Source organism: Miniopterus schreibersii (genome assembly GCF_964146895.1).
Source record: "Miniopterus schreibersii genome assembly, chromosome: 8".
NCBI classification, from domain to species: domain Eukaryota; kingdom Metazoa; phylum Chordata; class Mammalia; order Chiroptera; family Miniopteridae; genus Miniopterus; species Miniopterus schreibersii.
In genome coordinates this window covers 47,629,347-47,645,913 of record NC_138109.1, presented here as the reverse complement: position 1 = coordinate 47,645,913, position 16,567 = coordinate 47,629,347, and the positions used below count along the sequence as shown (strand labels likewise).

Genomic DNA, 16,567 nt, shown 5'->3' with positions numbered 1-16,567 from the left:
GAGTTGAACCCACCTTGAAGGAGATGCATTTTGTAATAGTAAACATACCATTAACCTGAATTCAATAAATGTTAAGTTTAATCTATTTTCATTACATCCTAGAAGGCTTGGAGCCTTAAGTTCAGGAGCCAAGAGGTTCACCACTCCTATCACTAAACTCTTACACAAATTCTGTCATTTTGTCACATACAGTTGACTGTTGAACAGGGGTTTGAACTATGCAGGTCCTTATGTGGTTTTTGTTTGTTTTTTTTTCAATAAATACTACCAATGTATTTTCTCCTCCTTATGATTTTCTTAGTAACATTTTCTTTTCTCTAGCTTACTTTATTGTAAGAATACAGTATATAATACATATAAACATACAAAATACATGTTAATTGACTGTATTACTGGTGGAGAGGCTTCTAGTCAACAGAAAGCTAGTAGTGTGTTTTGGGGGAGCCAAAAGTTACACAGGGATTTTCGATTGGGTGGGGTTGGTGGCCCTAACACAACACCTCCCCCCCCACACACACTGTTCATGGATCAACTGTATTTTGGCGGGGGGGGGGGCATGGTTAGGGGGAAGAAAGGGCATTATACCGGATAGTTCAGCCTTCCTCGGAACTTAGCCACCCGTCATCACAGCCTTGTAATAAAACCAATTTGCATAGTCAGCCTTTTAGTCACTCAGCGCACCCCCGTTCTCATCCTCCAAGCACCACAACTGCCATTTCTCTGCTAACCACCAACCACCGCTCCCTGAACCTCCGGGAGCTGCAAGCCTCTACCCCATGGGGAATTCACCAACCACTCCTTGCCTTGAGCCCGCAGAGCGCTGGGCAGGTGACCAGCGAGGCTGCTGCTGCTGCTCCGGTCGCCCGCGGCCCCAGACGTGCCGGGCGGGGTGGAGGCAGAGGCCGTGGCTGAAGGGAGGCTCCGAGGTGTCTCCTGGAGTCCAAAATCGTAGCGGGGCCCTTGTGACAGAGACCCTGTGGGTGACTGGGAAGCCGCAGGGACCGAAGGCGAGGTTGATGACATCTCCGGCCTCAGCATCCTCACGATCCTTAGGCGCCCGTGAGGTTTCCGACCGGCCCCTCTGCCCTCTGACAGACGCCACGCGGGAAAGGGCGGGAGGACGGCGCGCGGACGCACCGAGTCGCAGGGCGCAGGCGCCGAGCGGCAGCGCGCAGGCGCACAGGCCTCCAGCTTTCCACCAGCGCACGGCGGTCCCCACCGAAAATGAACTCCCGGCGGTTCGCAACGCCGCCGCCTCCCACGGGGTTTGGTTACGAGCTGAATCTGAGGCACAGCCCTCCTCATCCTGCAGGTTACCACCTGAATGGAGTTCCTCATGGCCCACCGATGACCGCGGTAGCCGCAGGATTCACGCAGCACCCGATTTCTTACACCAAGGCTTCATTTAACATTCCCCACATACTCCCAAATACACTAGCTTCTTCTTAATGCTCACACTTTGTAGTACAACCCACCTAACATTGCTCTTGTGGCTAAATACAGGAGCCATAACCTCCTATATTATCAGTGAAGCATCCACACGGCTGTAATCAGAGCAAGATTGCCCTTCAACCAGTAAGCACATGGTTGTATGCACAGTAGAGTAAGCAGCAGGCAAACAATGGATCTTTTGGGACAGTTTTAGGAACTGCTCCCAATCTCAATTTCTACTACTGTGGTTTCACACAGGTAATTTAGTTAGGAGACTACACAATTTCTAACTCAAGCTTCTCAACAAACAACCTTTGGGAAATTAAGTTCTCTATCTGTTCGGTTTTCATGAATATGGAAATCAGAGATAATAGGATTGAAAAAGAGTGAAATACTCTGGATACCATTAGGCAATCATTTAAAACATTGAATTCATGCAATTTAGTATCCTAATAAATCAGATATTCACAGCATAGTTCACTAAAATGCAATGACTGTAGACTTCGAATCTTCTCCAAACACTTCCTATGATACTATTTAAATAACTGTTCCATCCAATGACCTCCAAGCTTCCAGAAAGACTAGTGAATTGTCAAAGTGCTACTGTATACTCCAAGAATCTAATTCAAGTACCTATATGCAAGATGTTAAAATTGACATTGATCAATATAAGTGAACCATCCCTATGCATTTGTAAAACTTTTTATTGTTGACAAATGACTATTACACAACCTTGTGTAATGTTTTTGAGAAATTTCAACTTCCACCTCAAGAAAAATGTTCACAGAAACTTTTTCACCAAGAATGCAAAACTAAGAGAATAGTTGTGCTTATTTTAGTATTTCTGGAGAAAAAAAAAAGTATACAGAAAATACTATGGTAACTATTGTCTTCTATTTCCTTATTGGGAGGGAGGAAAAAGCCAACAATTCGTTGGTAGTCAGTAGCTGGCTTTGACATAAAATATTAAAAATTAGAATAAAGTGTAGTCCAGATTGCAATCCTATCCTAAGATGGTGAACTGTCCTTTACCTAAATTACTCTGTGACCAAGTCAGAGTACTGTAAGTATATGAAATAACTACCAAATTCAACAACTATTTACTTTTTTGTGCATCTTTTAATTCATATGTGGGGCTTATCAATTTTTACAGTTAACAATCTCATCGACACAAACCAATTTACATGAACTATCATTACATAACATATGAAGGGAGCACGTGAGAAAAATCAAGTAGAATATAAGACTTCTTTAACCAGAGTTCTTACAGACTATTGTTAGGGAAATTTAAATACTTTGAAGCATAAACAAAATATTGTACTCAGAGTACCAGCATTCTAAAAGAAAATCAAAAGCTGAAGATAGGTCTTTATTTTACAATATGTATAATTATATAATTTATTAAAATTAATTCATATACAAAATATTAACAAAGTCATAAGTTTTATAAGCATTTCAAATACAGAAATGTTAGGATGATAAAATTATACTCAGCAACTTTTGCATCAATGAATCTAGCTCACTAGTTCAGGCTGAACATTCACTCTCCGAAGTACTTCTTCAGGCATGCAAAAAACAGGACTAACAGGTTTAATCTGTTCTTCTCCCAGAAGTGACAATCCGGCAATTCCAAATAAAGTATGAAAAGGATCTACCTATATAAAAAAATGAGAATTCATAGAGTATTACAAAATGAAAACTTCTAAAAACCCTGTTTCTGAACAACAGGATACTGGAACCCACTGTATTTCCTTTACTTAAATGTACGCTTCAAGTTTTCTTAATAAAAATGGCTTTAAATTGTGTTGTTAACCTATTTTGGAAATGTGATGAGAAATTTCTATAAACATGTTTTATATCCTTCGTATAGTCTCAAAAATTACGGGAAAAAAGCACCCTGCTCTTAAAGCAACATTTGGAAATACTATACATTTCTAAGTTTAGAATAGCTTTGAACCATAAAGTAATGCAAAACATTGAAATGTAACTGTTACATGAACATGTCAGAAATATACTTGCCATATCTCCTGGCCTGTCTGCAAATCCTCCAGTTTCTTCATCTTGACATGCCAAGATGAAACTTCGGAGTTTCTCTCGATCAATCCAATGAAGCCTTCCAATTATCTTTAGGGAAGCCAACACCCACCATGAATAGCACACATCTGGTAACTAGGAAGAAGAAAAAGCCACCAAGTTGCTACAATTTCATTCTCTAGTCCACACGTGGGTTGGGGCGGGGAGGAGTCAAGGGATATACTGACATGCAGTGTTTGAAATGCTGAAATTCATACACAGAATTGCTTAGAATCAGATAATCACTGGAAAAACACTCCAACCCACAGAATGCCATGCTATGTATTTCACTACTTCCTGACAAACATCCATCTACTTATATTTCTTCTGCAACGAATGTCCCTTACCCAAGAAGCTGGTGGTTAAGGCTCCTGAAATCTATGGTGATGTATGCTGCATTTCCCCAGATAGAGTATTTTCAGCAAGTGCTGTCCAGGTAGCTACCAGACCTGCTTAAAAATCATCTAAAACCTGACCCCTCAAAATAGAGTTTTAAGAAATGCAGGGGATCCTGCCTGAAACTGATAAAGAATCTTCATCAAGATCCTTGGGTGACTCATAGGCACATCATGGCCAGTGGGATAGAAGGGGGGAAAATAGGGACATCTGTAATAGTAAATACAGGAAAACAAATGTCCTACATTATAAAATGCTGGTTCCTGTCAATTGCCACCCCCACCCATTTTCTGATTGTTAAAGTTGCCTAGGTTTTCCATAGGACCTTAACTAGAAACCACCTGAGGTTATTTTCCTACCACCCCACCCCCAACTTACTTAAAAATACCAAGCAAGCAGAATTAAACAAAAATTATGAAAGAACTACCACACCCTATCATATACTTTTAGGTCATGGCCCAGCAAGATACAGCTTGAGTCAAATCTAGACTACAACCAAAGAATAGTTGCTGTTTTTTTAAAAAAATTGATTTCAGAGAGAGGAAGATATAGAAACATCAATGAGAGAGAATCATCCATCGGCTGCCTCATGCACAACCCCTAATGGGGATTGAGCCCAAAGCCCAAGCATGTGCCCTGACCAGGGATCAAACCGTGATCTCCAAGTTCATGGGTATAGACTCAATCACTGAGCCACACCAGCAGGGCAAAAACAGTTTTTCAAAAGGATTTTTGGACAGGATAATCATATGAAGTACAAATGTGTCCATAATTTTACTGCAACACAGCCATACCAATATATTTCTTACTGTCTATGGAAGTATTTGCTTTTCAGGGTAGTTTAGCTGCAACATACCACATGGTTCTACAAAGCTAAAAATAGTTACTATCTGGCCTTTACAGACCCAATTTGGAGAATATGTGAGCTAAACAAAACTTGACTTATGAAGGAAAATTAATTCCCTCCTTCCAAATCCAAGTGTCAAAAATTAGAGGTTTTTCTTTGGGGGGAAAAAGATAGTGAAAAGTTTTAACAATTTTTAAAACACCTCTTTGATTTGGCAAACCCAGTGACCCTTCACACCCATAAATCAACATGGAGTTCTTCTATACTAGATAAATGTGTTCACATAAGCCTTTTAATGCATGACTTATTCCCTCGTATAGATCCAGACATAAAAGGTTTGAAAAATTAGTTCACTTCAATGCCTGAAAAATGCAAAGCCTTCCGAAGGATGGGGGGGAAAGACCCTTTAAGAATTCATGCCCTGGCCAGTGTGGCTCAGTTGGTTGAGCATCATCCCGTAAACTGAAAGGTCATTGGTTTGATTCCTGGTCAGGGCACATGCCCGAGTTGCTGGTTTGGACCATGGATGGGGTACGTGTGGGAGGCAACATATCCATACCTCTCTCTCCCTCTCCCTTCCTCTAAAAAAAAAAAGAAGTCAATCAGAACATATAAAAAATTCAGATTATGTGTGAATATAAATATAGTTTAAAGCTAAGAATATATGCCATTTTTGTATTCTCCTTTATATAACTCAAGACTCTACGTCAGGACAGGAAAGACCAAAAGACAGATTTATAAAACAAGCAGAAGATCCATGCACATCTTTTCTTCAAAAGTATCTTGTAGACAGAGAAACTTTAAATGCGTATTACTAAGTGGAAGAAGCCATTATGAAAAGTCTACATCTACATAATATCAGCTACATAACATTCTGGAAAAGGCAAAACTATAGAGGATAGTAGAGATCAGCGGTTTCCAGGCATTTGCGGGAGGACAGAAGGGTGGATAGGTGAAGCACAGGGGATTTTAGGGTGGTGAACTATTCTGGATGATGCTACAAAGGCGGATACAGGATATTATGTATTTTTCAAAACCTACAGAACTGTACAGTATAGAGTGAACCTGTATGCCAACTATAGACTTTAGCAAATAATAATGTATCAATAATGGTTCATTAATTTTAAGAATGTACCACTCTAAAATAAGGTAAGGTGTTAAAATAGGGGAAACTGTATGTGGGGGAGTTGAGATGCTCCATACTACCTGCTCAATTTTTATGCAAATTTAAAACTTCTAAAAAAATAAAATCTATTAATTAAAAAGTATCTTATTTTTTCAAGGTTTATCTCTCCACCTCTATTACTGTTTTTTTTTAGTTTATTGGGATGACATTGGTAAGATTATATAGGTTTCAAGTGTACATTTCTGAGATGTAATATTGAAAAAGTTAAGACATAGTAGTACTCACTGAAGATTATAAAGCTCTTAGAACAGTTTGTCTTTAAAACAATACCTTCTCTGGCCTTCCATTCAGTCCGCCTGAAGGTAACTGTCGTTCACAAAGCCACCAACCGAGTAAATCAGAATTTACTTGATGCAACTGATTAGTAATAGCCAGAAATCCTGTGCAACAATAGATCTAAAATTACAGACATAAAGTACATGTGTATAATAGTTTTCAGTAAGTGATAAAAACTACTCAATTAAAACTCCTTTTTATGTCTAAAAACTTACTGATAATTGAACAGTTAGAATTGTAAACATGCAAATATCACATAATTATTTGAAAAAAACCTAAGCATACTATTATTAGAATCCAATTTTGCAATGAAATACTACTGTCAAAACTTCTCCATGACTAAAATCATATTTTATTTCACAACTATTTACATATGTACAATGTTCTCTGGTACAAGCAAATAGTTGTGTTCAGGACAGATAGAAACGAAATGCTTTCCACTGCTTAGTTAAAATCTAATGGAGCCCTGGCCAGGTTGTCATCCAGAAACGCCAAGGTCTCAGGTTCAATCCCTGGTGAGGGCACATACAAAAATCAACCAATGAATACAAATTGATGTTTCTCGCTCTTAAAAAAAAAAGATCAACAAGTTAAAAAAAATAATAATTAAAATGAAAAACACTAATGGAGAAATCAGAATGTATTTTTGGTAATTACAAATCTACTTCTGCTTGACTGGGTCTGAGTTTCACCAACAGGGGAATGTATACAAAGCAAATTATTGTAAAAAAATTGTCTTCCTTAACCAGCAATTAAGCAACTATTATGTAACATCACACATTATACTACATTTGGTCAGATTAACTTTGTTAATATTTAACAGACACTAAAGTTGCCATTAATGTATTATAATCTGCATTAGTGAATTACCTGCCCAGCATGGGACTCAGAACCTGGCCTACAACCAAATCCACCATCAAAGTTCATACATGATAAAACAAATTCAATTGCCTTTTCCACATTAATAGCATCCAGCTTCCCCTATAAACAAACAAAAAAATATGCTCATTAAATTCAAGTAACCATGGACACTAATTAATCCCAATACAACAGTCTTAACTTACCAATAGAGCCAAAGTTGCCACCGCACAAAAAGAGAATCTTGTATCGATTTCTCCTAAAAATAAAAGGAATCAAATCAAAACTTAAGTGTTATTAGAGGCTTCTGATCATAATATACACAAGTTACTTTGTACAACTACCATGGTTAAAACTTAAGATTTACTTTTAGGTTGCCAGAAGCAAAGCTAAATCTGAAGTGAAATCACCTTACTTCTAAGAAAACTAAGAACTATAAAAATGCTTTGTCAAAAATACAGAAAATTATCTTAGGTTGCTTCTACAGTGCCCAGAAAGGGAAGGTAAATAGTCAAAAGGACTAGTCCATTCCTAATAATAAACTTACCCTATTATATAAAAGTAGATTTTCACATCCCATGAAGCAGCTGGTCTCTCCGGCCTGCACTGTATTCAGCCCTAAAGTAGAGATTATCTACATTTATCAAGTAAAATACTATTCCCTCCCTCCACTCAAATATTCAGTAAGTTTGTAAAGTTTTTGAATATTTTCCCCTTGCCAGTAAGCAGTTTTCTAAAAACTTTACGAACTCACCAAATATTAGGGAAAAAATTTCCACCTACCTTATCTTTTAGACTGGCCCCCTCTGTTCCAATGCTCCTGTATGCTGACATAACTAGCACAGAGCATGCTGGAACTTCCAGCAGACTATTAACTCCAGATAGACCAGCTGCTTAGTGGGACCTGAAAAGATGAAAAACTTAAAAAAAAATAAAAAATCTTTTATAAATTAGCAAACCTCCAATTAATTATACTTAAAAATAAAAAAATATGCCACAAAGCTTATTACTACAATAAACACCAAAACATTGTATTACTGGTATTTTGGGTAGCATAGATTAAACTGACATTACCCCAAATATCTCCAGCAAAAGAACCATCTTCTTTCTGCAGACTCTGAACATATTCCACAACTTTATTTACGTCAATAACATTAATACTATCATACAGAGTGAGAATCTGTAACCAAAAAAATCATGTTAAATAAATACATCTTCAGCCTTGGTAAGCTGCTTCTAATGTTCTTCCTCAACTACCTTTTAAGTCAAGCAAGCATATCCTTGTCTATGCATATTGTGAACTTTTCTCAAACATGCAAACTATCTTTTATGCAATAAAATTATAGCTTTTTCAACAAACCCAAACATCTAAAAGCACTTTTCTACAAATATTGTAACTTCAAATTAAGACTCTTAAATAGCCTAAACTTACTTAAACTCTTATTTGTGGATCTTCAAAATTAAAACATTTAACTCCGAATAGTGATTTTCAAATATTTACATACACTAAACATTTTACCATCCAAGGTCTCAGTGTCATTTCAGAATTTACATCAACTTTGAATTCAGCTAATACATGCCATCACATCATTGACCTTGTAGAAGAGATTTCATTTGCAAAACTGAGGGTAACTTTTTGACATACTCATTTTGTCACCTTCATTTCAATTTTCCCACTATCAGATAAGAGTATACACTACCAAGATTGCCAAATTTTAATCAGTATTTACCTGGACAGCACTCAGTGTATACAAAAGATGAGGATCATGTCCGATACTAGCACTTATTCCACCACACTCGTGTTGACAGGACTTAATAAATGTCAGAATTTCTTCTCTATTCATTCGATGTAGTTGTCCCATGAGATCCATTACAGTGAGACCCCAATAGATGCCACTCATTCTCAAATACTCAGACATACAGTATTCCTAAAATACAATATTACTTTAATGTGTCAGTTTAAATTGATGCTGGGTTAGAAACTGAATACATAAACATTTAGCCCATCAATGATGAGTTTAAATTTGTGGCTCTCAAATTTCGGGACAGGGGTCCCACTACCTGAGAAGCATATGATAAACTGTGATGGACTAGTATCAAGAAAAAGACGTTACCTTTTTCAAGTTTGGGGAGAACATTGTATTTAGTGACTCCATAATTACAAGGCTATGGGAACCTATCATTTAAGAATTTATCAATACTAGGCGTTTTCCAAGATGATAAATAACCCAGATGTTTGTATACTACAGGGAAAAATATTTCCTTTCAGGGGAGTTGTTCACTACTTTTTTCTAAGATTTTCCCAGAGGAAAACTATCCCACATTGTTTAAAACTCAAGGTAAGAGTTTTTCAAGGTCTCAGCGTAATTCTAGAGCTAGTGTTTATTACACATCAGCAGTAAACTCAGGTAATACATGCCAACACATCACTGACCTTGAAAGTATTACCTCAAGTACAAAAGTTGAAATCTATTCTGTACCTCAAACCTCTTATAAATCTGGTTGGGAGGGGAAATACTTTGTCTGCCAAGGCCTCTAAATAATTATTGATAAATTCAGATATACACTCAACCTCAGATATCCAAAGGTATTCCTCACTGCACTTCATGGACATATCTTCAGTCCTTGGCTATGCAGGAGTTGGATACTCTATTTAAGAAACATGGGCCATAAATACTAACCTACTGCTTATGTAGGATAATCTTGACTTCTTTGAAATAAATTTTTAACGTAAAATCATACATACATAATCATCTTTCTTTGAGCCATAGGATGCAATATAATCTGCATGCTTCTCCAATAATAGAGTGTCAGGTGCGTCTGACTTGATAACAACATCCTTCTGTGGTGTGCCCTTTCAAAATAAAAGTAGTGATTTCATAAATTTTTACCTTTTAATGTCTGACCCCAGAGCACAGTCAATATACATCTGAACTTAAAGCTCTTGGAACGACTCAGGTATTTTTCAGGTCTCAGAGTAATTCTAGAGCTAAAGTAGTCGTAATCAACTTTCGATTCAGAATACATGCCAGCTCATCACAGACCCAAAAAATTACCTTTATCTGTTACCTTTTCCTTAAAGAGTAAAACAAACACCAGAGAATATCAAAGCTTCCCAATTCAGGACAACTTATGGCTTACACGTGGCAGAAAGCAAGCTGCAGCATTAAAACAAAAATCTAGCTAGACAATAATTTGCAATTAAGTTATTTAATGAAATTTTATTAATCCTTAGGAACTCAGGTTTCAAAGCACTTTCTACGCACCCAAAAAGTTATCCCATTGCTCAAGCAAGCAGTCCCTTGGGCCTCACCCTCTCCAGCTTTAGTGAGTTTCTGCATTTGCAATAACCCCCAGGGGATGAGGTTGCTATTCTAACTCTCCACAATTATTTACAGCTTCGTGACTGAGACTGAACTGTATTCATACAAGTAGGTCATGACGATTACCAAAAAGTAGTAAATTCCCTTTACATTTCATTTAAAATTTACTACCAAAGATTGAGCCATAAAAATAAATACGTATGTGTATGTATATCGAAGGGAAAAAGTACAGCCCACTGGCCTGGTTTTGACGGATTAAGAAATCAGGCCTTTGAATTCTGAGGCCGGCCGACAGGAGGAAGCCTGGATAAAATTAAAGGCGGCAACCGCGCCCGGGAGGTCCGCAGAAAACGCTGAGCAATACTTCAGCCTCTCTGAGCCCCCAGGAAACCTTCCAGGGCCCGTGCCTTAACCCAACCATTCTCCACGACTTCCTAAACCACGCTGCTGAATACTACCCTATCCGGCCTACTCCCCGACCCGCCTGGCCTGCAGCGCAAACCTCTGCCACACTCACCATGTCTGAGAACGAAAAGAGAACTGGGCAAGTTCTCGGGCGTATTTAGGAGGCACGCGCCTGCGCAGAAGCACCTCCCAGGTCCCCTACGCGCCCGACTTAGTTGACCAAACGCCCGCCTGTTTCACGGCTGCCCGAGGACCCCACCGACTGCTTATAGCTGTCCTCGCTGCCTGTGCCTAAAGTCTCTGTCCACCCCCTCCCCGTTTCCTCCTCTCATAATCGCAGCGGCTGGTCTAAGACAGTTCTAAGTAAAATTTAAATATCTCATTTACTTTTAATCATTTGTTCTTAAGACTCTTTGAACTCTGAAGATCTGAAATGGCTGGTAATTAGTAGAGATCTTGCAGGTAGTGTTTAATAAATGTCTTTTGAGTGACTGTTGATGAAATGTTCACGTTCCCCTCCAGTTTGCCTCGTCCATTCTGGGTTTGGCTCCCTCACCTGTTCCCGCTCCCCCCACTTTTCTTGAGGAAGTGCTAGTAGCTGAAGTATTTGGGAATTTAGAGAAAGGAAACATCCCTGTGCCTTTTAAGAGCTCTCCACGGAGTTCAGATTTATTAGGTGTATTATTACAGCTATTTTCGTTTGTGATTTCTTAGGTCTTACATATTTAAACATTTTTGAGCACCCATTAGAGAAACTTGGCACTCCATCCCCTTAAAATGAATTGCATTCATTTACTATTTGGAGAAGGGTTTCTGACTGTGACATATGTGAGCTATCAATAATTGAGAGTGTTGAATCTACGATGATAGATTTCATTGTTTCTCCCTGTTATCTTTTATTTGCATTTATAGCTTGAGGCTCCGTTACGAAATGCATGTACGTTTTGAATTATCTATTTCTGCTGAGCTTCCTATCAATAAATCAGATAGGGGAGGGGTGTGGAGGCGTGAGAGAAACCAAGGCAGGGTGGCGTAGTCAGATCTCCTGGGAAAAGCAATGTTCAAAATAAGAATAATACAAGAATCAGATCCAAAAAGTAAGATTAAGATTGAGTCAACACTTGCTGAAGAAATAAAAAATAAACCTCACTTCCTTCTTTATACATTTATTCAACAAATAAGAATTGTATGCCAAATATTAATCTAGGTTCTGGGAAACAATGGTGAGCAAAATGGAAATATGTATAGGTGTTACTGGACTGAAGGGGTCCGTTTCCCTGCATTCATCAAAGCCCAATAAGGCATGAACAGGAGCTTGTAAGGACTTATTAAGGAGATAATGCCATGCCTGGAGTCACAGGTAGCTCATGCTCAAATACCTGGCTCCCTGATGGCTTCTAGGGCATGGGTTACATAGAGGAAAAATCATTAATTATGGTGACTAAGGGAGTTAGGGTCATGGTCTGTACTGGTCAGTGCTAGAGGGGGAAGGGGATAATTGATCATTGCATCTGGTCCTGATGTCAGCCATGCCATCACATAGTCTGGTTTCACAAGTATCCTGTCAGTGGGTGGCGTCCTTCTGGAGCTAAAACACAAATGAGGCCTAGATGTTACCTCTAGTTTGACCAAAACTCTTTCTCTGTGGTCGACAAACCTGAGGCTTTGTTTCTAAGACTCCTGGATGCTGACCAGAACCTCACTGGCTTAATGATTAAGCAAGGGAGAGGGAGGTGGAGGAGTTAGGATGCTGAGGCCAGTTTGAGTCAAAGGAAAAAAATCAAAATCAAAGGGCAGATTAAAGAAAATAATGTCCCTGTGTGTGATTACACAGGGAACATAAGTTCTAGCAATTCTTGTACAATAATAAATTCAACAATTCTATTTCTAAGTATTTCTCCTGCAAATATACAACCTTGGGTATAAAGTTGTGACAGGATAGTAAGAAGCTAAGAAAATTCCTGGGCAAGTGGAATAGAGAAACTGAGACAAGAAAATTAAACAAGGCCAAACAGTTTGGGCAACTTGCAGCCAGCTTGTGAATAGAAAGACCTTATCGTCCCCAACCAAGGACACTTGAGAGCAAATGGTTAATATCTCTCCTCCCTAACCAAAAAATGCATAGCTTAAATCACCCTGGAACTGCTAAAGCAGGAAGGGAGAAGAGGGAAGGAAAAATGGGGAGTTACCAACTAAATGAAGAAGCCAGCCACCTTAGGACTTGCCAAACAGGATGATCAGATGTATGAATAGACATCCTAAGGTAAGCCACAACAACGTAGCCGAGGACTTTGAAACCTAGACTGCTATGCAAGACAGCTGGCAGAGGAACCTTGAAACCTATAGGGAGAAGGATAGTAAACCCCTTGAACCCCCACCAGGCACATACTCAGATTAGCTGGGTGGCCCACTTCTGCTATATGCCAAGTGTATTTTTAATAAATTTACATGCCTTGCTTTCTTAATAAATAAATTTGCTTGCTCTGCTTCAACACTGCTGTCACTGGTCTGAAAACTTTCTTATGAAACTGACAAGAACCGAGGAGGGGACAGCCCTCCCTCTCCAACTTAGGGGGCTGTCAACTTATGTGCAAGAATATTCATAGCTGCAGTCTTTGCAATAGCAAAAGGTTACAGATATTTTAATTAACCATCGAGGGTTAAATAAACTACGGTATATTCATTATGCAGCCATTAAAAAGAACAAGGAAGCTCTGCATACATTGCTTTGGGAAGATCTCCAAAATATATTAAGTGAAAACAAAACCAGAAAATGCCAAACTATGTATAGTATGCTACTATTTGTGTGGGAAACAAAGGAAAAAATATATATAGATATATTTGCACATGCACAGAATTGCTAAAAGCAGTTGCCTACAGAAGGAGAAATGGCTGGCTGGGGACAGGATTTAAGGAAGGATTACTTTTCACTGACTATTCTGGTACTTTTGAAATCTGGTATGTTTTTGTCCCTTCAAAAAATAAAAACATCTCCCTTCCAAAGAAAAATAGCTACAAAAAACCAATAGTGATTAAAAAACAAATTCATCTCCACCTCTAGACCTGTGCTGACCAATATAGCCATTTGGGGCACTTGAAATGTGGCCAATCTGAACTGAAATGTGTTTTAAGTATAAAATGCACACTCTATTTCAAAAACTTAGTAATAAAAATAAAGCAAAATATCTTATTAACAATTTAAAAGTATTAATTATTTAAATGATATTTTGGATATATTGGGTTTCATAAAATATATTCTTCAAATTAACTTCACCTATTGCTATTTACTTTTTTAATTTGTTTGTATGTGAGAGAGCCCTAATCAGTTAAGATTTTAATGACCACTGAGAAGGAGATCTGGGCCCATAATTTTACTTTTGGCAGTGGATGAAGTTGTAGAAATGTTGTCCTCAATGTGTCTGTATGTCTATAATATGTCTATAATTACATATCTATAAAATACTTTCCTACTTCTGAACAGCATAAATTAATAAATTAGATTATACCTCATATTAAGGAACTCTGTTCTGATTGGTTTCTAGAGATAAATAAGTACTTATAAATGAATAGTCCTCAAATTAACAGAAAATTTTAAAAACTAACCTCTATACTTTGAATGAGCTAGACTTTAAAGAAAAAAAAAAAGAATTCTTACAGAAATTGCTAGCTCAGAAACATTTTTCAGGTTCATGTAATTAAGATGAATCTTTGGACAGATCAGAAAGTTTTAGTAATTGGGGTTAAAGAAAAAACAGCTATGTGTCTTTTTCTCTGAATATCCTTAAGTATAATACAAGTATAGTACAATATGTGTAAGTACAGTTTATTTTTTAGTGAAGAGACTAATTAGTCTAAATTTCCTAAACTTTTTATATTGGTTATATTGGTGAAATTAGCTAACCTAAATCCTACATAAAGTTTGATTTTTAAAAATGTAAATTTGGGTCCCACTAAACTGAATCATTATTCTAACAAACTCTATTTTATTCCAACAGTAATTATGTTTTGAATTATGTCAGATTGAAGATAATTTTTAAGATCTTTAAGAAATTTAAGAAAAGATGGCAGCGGACTGAGTGGTAGCTACACTGATACTCTCCTCGGACCAAACTGGAATTGCAACTAAAATATAGAAAACCCATCCTAAATAATCAACTGCAACTGAAGATGAGCTGGAGAGCACCAAGGACGAAAAATGAAGACTGCATAGAGACCGGTAGGAAGTGCAGAGACACAAGAGGGCTGGCTGGGCTCCCCCAGGCAGCAGCTGAAGGACTGGAGGGATAGCTCAACTGTGGGGGGTTCCCACTAAGGACTCTGGGGCCTAAACCCCAGGCTGGGCTTCCCAAGAGTGCCAGAACTGAGAAAGGTGCCCACATAACATGTTTGTGAAAAGCAGCCACATTTCTGTCTGCCAGGGAGAGACTGCTAAAAATGCAGGCACTTTCTTAAAGAGCCAACACAAAGTTTTGTGTGCAGCCACTCAGGGCAGAGTGGACGTGAGCTGTGTGAGGAGAATCTGGGGTTGTGGGGTCTGGAGATAGAATTCAGAGGGCACCCCTCTGTATTCCTGTACTGAGTCATTCCCCATACTACAGAGAACATGTCAGGTGTGTGTCAGGGAGGGGTCTGTAGGCCTTGGTGTTCTGTCCATGACCCTGACCATCTTGCCCATGTGCCCGATGGTAATCCTATACAAGGATGATCCAGCATAATGCAACTGCACATGTGGCTTAGTCTTATGTAATAATGATTCAGCATAGTACAATTGCACGTGTGACAGCACACTGCTTGCTATGGTCTATATAACCAGCACTGTACACAATAAAGGAAGGTACTGTTTCTCCTGATGTCGGCTCCACCCGCCTTCTTTACACTGGGGATCTTGTCTCTGAAACACCCCTTGCAGCCTCCCTCCCCCAACAGGACATCTTTCATAGGCAGACATTTACCTTCTAAGCAGCTTTTGCCTGAGAGCAAAGCAATTGCCTCACCCTGCTGGAAAACCTCGCCCTCCCCAGTGGAGTTTCTACAGCCTGAGTCTCATTTAGAGAATCAGATTCATCAGCCTATAGGCAGAGGCAGAACTCAGAAAGCTTTGAGTCTTTGTCTGATCTGCTTCTGGACCCAGACCTTGTAAAAGCAGATTTTGGTGTGCATCTTGGTCCTGTCCAACTGCACCCAGCCCCAGCAGAGGAGACCTCAAGCAGAGGGCTGTTGATAGGTCCAAACAGGTTACTCAGGGCCAGTCACAAACTGCATCTGACATCAGCTTGCACCAGAGACCTTCCAAAAAGACTAAGAGTCCTAGCAGATCTACCTAATACATAGAAACAAACCCAAATAGGCAGCCAAAATGGGGAGACAAAAAACAAGCCCCAAAGGAAAGAACAAGAGAAGTCTCCAGAAAAAGAGCTAAGTGAAATGGAGATAAGCAATCTATCAAATACAGAGTTCAGAATACTGATTGTAAGGATGCTCAACAGCATGAAAAAAGATATGGAAACTATGAAGGAAATTAAGAATGACAGCAGAATTAAAGAATACATTGGAAGGAATAAACAGCAGATTAGAGGAAGCTGAGGATCAGATCAGTGAATTAGAAGACAGGGTAGAAAAAAAATCACGCAATCAGAGATCCAAAAAGAAAAACAATTAAAAAACAGAAGGACAGCCTAAGGGAGCTATGGGACAGCATAAGACATAACAATATTCGCATCATAGGAGTGCCAGAGGAGGTTGAAAGTAAGCAAGGGTTAGAGAATCTGTTTG

General features: G+C 38.7%; 2 protein-coding genes across 3 annotated transcripts in view; both read right to left on the bottom strand.

Annotated features, from left to right (window-relative positions):
• The window catches only part of MSH4 (mutS homolog 4), a gene marked incomplete at both ends in the record, with an annotated part of 52,756 nt that extends 51,718 nt beyond the window's left edge, over nucleotides 1-1,038 (bottom strand). The window contains one exon of the mRNA XM_081145370.1: nucleotides 804-1,038. Within this exon, the coding sequence (XP_081001496.1) occupies nucleotides 804-1,038 (235 nt within the window). The remainder of the gene's footprint in view (nucleotides 1-803) is intronic.
• A 1,161-nt stretch (nucleotides 1,039-2,199) lies between these two features.
• RABGGTB (Rab geranylgeranyltransferase subunit beta) lies at nucleotides 2,200-10,966 on the bottom strand. Of its 2 annotated transcripts, XM_081144815.1 has the most exons (9): nucleotides 10,908-10,966; nucleotides 9,814-9,921; nucleotides 8,798-8,995; nucleotides 8,142-8,247; nucleotides 7,274-7,326; nucleotides 7,080-7,190; nucleotides 6,204-6,329; nucleotides 3,447-3,600; nucleotides 2,200-3,082 (listed from the first exon to the last, which is right to left on the bottom strand). In XM_081144815.1, the coding sequence occupies exons 1-9, from the start codon at nucleotides 10,908-10,910 to the stop codon at nucleotides 2,946-2,948; spliced, it is 996 nt and encodes a 331-aa protein (XP_081000941.1). In that variant the 5' UTR covers nucleotides 10,911-10,966; the 3' UTR covers nucleotides 2,200-2,945. The 2 variants fall into 2 exon arrangements, with proteins under 2 accessions (XP_081000941.1, XP_081000942.1); XM_081144816.1 differs by lacking the exons at nucleotides 9,814-9,921; nucleotides 10,908-10,966 and adding an exon at nucleotides 9,640-9,758.
• Nucleotides 10,967-16,567: the final 5,601 nt, after the last annotated feature.

Coding starts and splice junctions, on each gene's coding strand:
- RABGGTB (XM_081144815.1), bottom strand. Junction 7,327..8,141: donor TTTTGCTGGAGATATTTGGG/GTAATGTCAGTT, acceptor TTTTATTTTTAG/GAGAAATCGATACAAGATTC. Junction 6,330..7,079: donor CTGAGTCCCATGCTGGGCAG/GTAATTCACTAA, acceptor CTGTAATTTTAG/ATCTATTGTTGCACAGGATT.